This window comes from Phaseolus vulgaris, chromosome 2 (genome assembly GCF_051622355.1).
Source record: "Phaseolus vulgaris cultivar YP4 chromosome 2, ASM5162235v1, whole genome shotgun sequence".
NCBI classification, from domain to species: domain Eukaryota; kingdom Viridiplantae; phylum Streptophyta; class Magnoliopsida; order Fabales; family Fabaceae; genus Phaseolus; species Phaseolus vulgaris.
Genome location: NC_143499.1, coordinates 26,772,764 through 26,777,648, shown reverse-complemented (window position 1 = coordinate 26,777,648; position 4,885 = coordinate 26,772,764). Strand labels below are relative to the sequence as shown.

General features: G+C 35.3%; 1 protein-coding gene across 1 annotated transcript; it reads left to right on the top strand.

Annotated features, from left to right (window-relative positions):
- The first annotated feature begins 3,876 nt into the window (after nucleotides 1-3,876).
- LOC137809291 (uncharacterized) lies at nucleotides 3,877-4,590 on the top strand. The gene has a single exon (XM_068610423.2). The coding sequence runs from the start codon at nucleotides 3,877-3,879 to the stop codon at nucleotides 4,588-4,590; it is 714 nt and encodes a 237-aa protein (XP_068466524.2).
- The last annotated feature ends 295 nt before the right edge of the window (nucleotides 4,591-4,885 follow it).

Sequence of the window (4,885 nt, the reverse complement as noted above, 5' to 3'; positions counted from 1 at the left end):
TTTTTTTAGCAAAAAAAATATTTTTCAAATGAAATAAAATTAGGGATCAAAAGAAGATAAAGAATATAAACTTGTTATATTATCCAAGATTTACGGGGGAACATTTTAAATTGAAAATCAAGCATTCTAATGTGTAAAAACAAATAGTAAATAAAATATTAAAAAACAGTATAAATAATCTAATGTTTTATAAACTATTTTATTTAATAAAATTAAAGTTTATATTTTCTGAAATGTTTTATAACAAAAATATGTTATCTGTGTACAAAATTTGAAATTTTCAAAAGAAATAATTGAATTATTTCAAATTAGATAAATTTAAATTCCACTAAAAAAAGTAATCATTTAAAATTTTGAATATTATCAAATTTATGAGCTTTTTCTTCTAATTTTCTTCTGAATTCGATTTTGTTTATGGTGTTGTCAACTTAACTAATATTAACATATTAATGTACTGTTAAAGATGACTACTTCTCATTGAAACCGGAAAATTTATGTTTTGAATGATATTAAATTAGATTTTTTAACAACATTTGGGTGGATTATTTTTTGTTGATGTTTGCAACACTTATTTACTATCATCAACGCTGTTATTATTTTTTTAATACTAACTCTGAGAAATTTAAGTCAACATTAACTAGACTTGTTTCTTTATAACCTAATTGAAAAAGAAATCAATCAACATTAATTTAAAAGGTAGAAAAAAACCTTCAACCAACAATGTTAGAAATATAATTTTAATGAATATTAATCTAAATAATTATAATTCAACATAAAAAAAAATCTCAATTGTCAGAAAAAAAAATCGTCATATTAATTGAAAAAAAATATATTCACGAGTTTTAACCCAAAAAAGTAATATAAACCAAATTAATTAAAACAAATATCAATACTTTAACAATTGCTTGATATTTAATATTAATGAAAATACTTTATCTATAAATTGTAAGGATCGAGAAAAATAGTTTTAGAATATAAGTAGTATAACTAATCTGAAATCTGAATATTTTATTATTAAATTTAAAAGAGCATATAAATAGAAATTCCAAGTTTTATTTTAAAAGAATTATCATCTCTCTAAAAACTCCATTTTTTTTTCTCTGCTTTCTATCTAAGATTCTAACATCCTTGCTTATCAATTTGACGATCAGAGTTTGCCATTGGACTTCTGGCAGTGAACTCTACAAGATTGTCTAATCAAAATCTCATATAGAGTAAGTTCATTCTTGACTCCTTATTCTTTGAGTTAATTTTGATTTGGTTAGGTTTGTCTTTAGTTTAAGCTTGCATGTGATGCTTTTATCTTCAAAAATAGTCTCTGTTAGCTCATGGTCCTAGTGATATAGTATAGTTAGATTTTTTTAACAGGACTCTGTGGTGCAGGTTAGGCTACCCTTGAGCTTCTGGTAGTTTGGAGCTCTTAGGGAGCATCTGCTCAAGTTCAGGTAAAGGAAGCTAGTTTTAAATTTTCAATAGAACCTTAGACTAGAAGATATGAAAATATGGGGGTGACGTGGTCATCAATCTCAAAATTTTTCTTGCAGGATTGTCTCTTTTAAGAGTAAAGTAATATATTAAATGAAATGGTTGATTTTAAATATTATATAGTGATTTTTAAGGTGAATAAGTTGATGAAAGTGTTGTGATTGAGAATTGAAAGTGGTTGAATGATAATATAAATGAGTTGAATTGTATTTGTATAGTTTGTTAAATTACTTAAAATATGATGTTTGATGAGAATTTGTTGTTTGACTTTGGATGATGTTTGATTTAGAAAGCATACATGAGTAAGAATTGCCATTTTTTTAATGTGTAGATTATTAAAATTATGAGTTGAATGATAATTGATTTAGGAATATAATAAGATTATGCAGATTTCTATGCATATCTCGCTCAGACAAACTAATTCTCACTTAAGCAATAATAGAATGGAAAGATAGGGTGCTCTCGGGTCCATTTTCGCCCAAACGAGAAGGAATCTCGCTCAGGCGAAAATGGGATAAATTTTGGGGTTGTTCTCGGATTTACTCTCGCTCAAGCGAGACGCTTTTCGCTCAAGCTAGACACTTTGTAAAAAAAGTAATTATTTTTGCTTTTGAAAGCCTAGTTTATTATTGCTTATTGTTTTTTCAGTGAAAATTCTAAATTTTATTTAAAAATATGACTAAAGAAGCTTAACTATATGTTTAAGTGAATTTTGAGATATGTTTGGATTGTTTAGAAAAGTTTAAAATATGATGTGGTTGAATGGTGTATTGATGTGTTACACGAGATATGGAATGATGTGAAAGTATAATCAAGACATAGTTTCAGGAAAGAAAATACCGTGTTAAGATTTCTTAGGATGTGCATTAACTAGGAATTTGTTTAGAATGAGATATCCTGACTTTTCTGAGATAATGGAATCATATAGATGAAGTTATTCATGTGGTGAGAGTCGAAGAAGGTTCATATGAATGGGTAAGTTGTTTGAAAGATAACTAACTGGACTTGTTATATGAGTCAACCCTGTCATACTAGGAGATAGGTGATATTGAGATTATTTATGCACATAGCTGTGTGGACTTCACAGGGAGATAGTATGATAGGTGCAAATCTCTAAGTCTAAGTTAATGCATAAGTCTTTCGGAAGTAGAATCAAATGTCTATGTGTTGTGAGTCAATAAAATTTTGACATGAGAAAGATGAACTGTGAATTTTGATAGACACTTGATGGTTATATGCTTATGTGGAAATGCATGAGAATTGATGACTTTATGTGAATATTTAAAGTTATATTTATATTATAAGTTTTAAAAATAGCTAGTTTACCATTTGCTTTGTTTTGTGGTTATTTTTTTTAATATGTGATGATCGTGTATTTACATGAGTGCAAATGATGTTACAAGTGATAGAGTTCCTCAGTGAGAAGCTGGATGATGAAAATGTTTTTTTTTTAATATTTATTTTAATTTTATGTAAATATTTAAAGTCTTATGAAGATGGATATATTTTGAAACACTATATGAAATAGTTGTAAACATATTTATATTATGTTTATATATTTATTTTATTTTGATATTTCATGATGTACCGGGACGACCGAGTCACCTATGATGAGTCGACCAGGAACTTGATCATTCAACCAATCAACCACGATAAGAAGGTCACATGACGACATATGACCGACCGATCCATGGTGACGAGCCATAGGTTGACCAAGTCAGTAGGGTTAATCCATAGTTAAGAGCTGTTTAGCACAACCCTAAACATGAACCAAGCTCCTAATACGACCCATCAACAAAGGCCCATTAAGGTAATATAATAACACACATTCCAAGGAGAAAGGTACGTCATTATCTACAGTACTTTGATATCCCAGTGCTGACACCCTGACTGACTTGAGCGTTGGAGTGCCTTCTGCAGGTACCACTCCCGCCTGTGGAGCCAGACGACCGAGAGGAGGAAGGAGAAACAGGAAGCTTGGAGCGTCAGTGACTGACCGAAGGTAGAGCCATAAGGACTCGTTCTCTAGGCCCCAGACCCGTTCGAGAACAATTGGTGCCCACCGTGGGGCCGAGAGAAGATAGCGAGAAGAAGCAACAGTAGATGGTATCAACTCGAAGTATGACAAGTGAGAGGATTTCAGAGGCGGATCAAACGACAATGCTAATGGCACTCCAGAAAGAGCTGGCCGAGATGAAGAAGGCGCATGAAGAAGCCACAAAGATGAATGAAGAAGAGATCAATAACCTCCGAAAGGAGAACCAGGAGATGAAAAAGTTGATGGAGGGAGGATCGTCCCTAGCTCCGACCAACTAGGTCGATAGGTCTTTTTCCACCTCTGCCGGCCCTCAAACTGAGAGAGAGCCGAAGAACAAGAACCTCACTTTGGAGATGGATGGTGAATCCCATTCCAACAAATCGTTGAATACGACCAGTACTGTAGTTATCGATCGTCGTCACCTTTTCACTTACTTCGTCACAGAGGCTTCTCTGCCGGACAAGTGGAAGGGGTTTAATAGTGATTGTTATGATGGAACGATCGATCCTGATAAACACATGGATACGTACACCACTAATATGAGTCTGTATACGATCGATGACACAATCTTATGCCGAGTCTTTCCAACTTCTTTGAAGGGAGGAGCTTTGAGCTGGTTCACGAAGCTCCCTCCCAACTCCATTGACAGTTTTGAGACGCTGGTAGCCAAATTCGACGTCCAATTCGCTACCAGTCGACCTCACCACTTGACATTCATCGCCCTGGTTAGCATTCGCCAGGAGAAGGGGGAATCCCTGAGGAAGTTCATCGACCGGTTCGGGAAGGTCGCTATGAGTATTCGGAACCTCAGTCCTGAGGTGGCGATACATCATATGTCGACGATCCTCAGACCGGACCCTTTCACGGACAACTTGTGTATGCAACCTGCAACAAGCTTGGATGAACTTAGGCGCCAAGCCGCCAAGTTCATGCAGTTGGAAGAGTTGCGTGAATTCCGCAACCAGGCTCGGGCAAAGGCGAGCGGTGAGAAGAAGGACGAGAAGGATTCTGTAGGAAGCCCTGAGCGCGGAGCTGATACCGCCATCCAGAAGGGCTTTAAGTCCTGATGGTGCCGACCATAGCAAGAAGTGTCGGTATCATCAGAATACCGATCATTTGATCGAGGAATGCCAAGCCTTGAAGGACAAAATAGAATAGCTGATCTAGGTTGGGCATTTGCACCGCTTTGTACATGGTGGTCGCGCCACCTTCCCCGTGCAAAGAAGAAGCACCAAGGGAGAGAGATCGCACCCCTCCAGGACCGAGGAAGGACGATCGACGCCGAGAGCGCCGCAGGAGGAGGGACGAACCTCGCAGGGATGACTAGAGAAGAGGCTGCGAGGTTATAAACACCATCGTCGA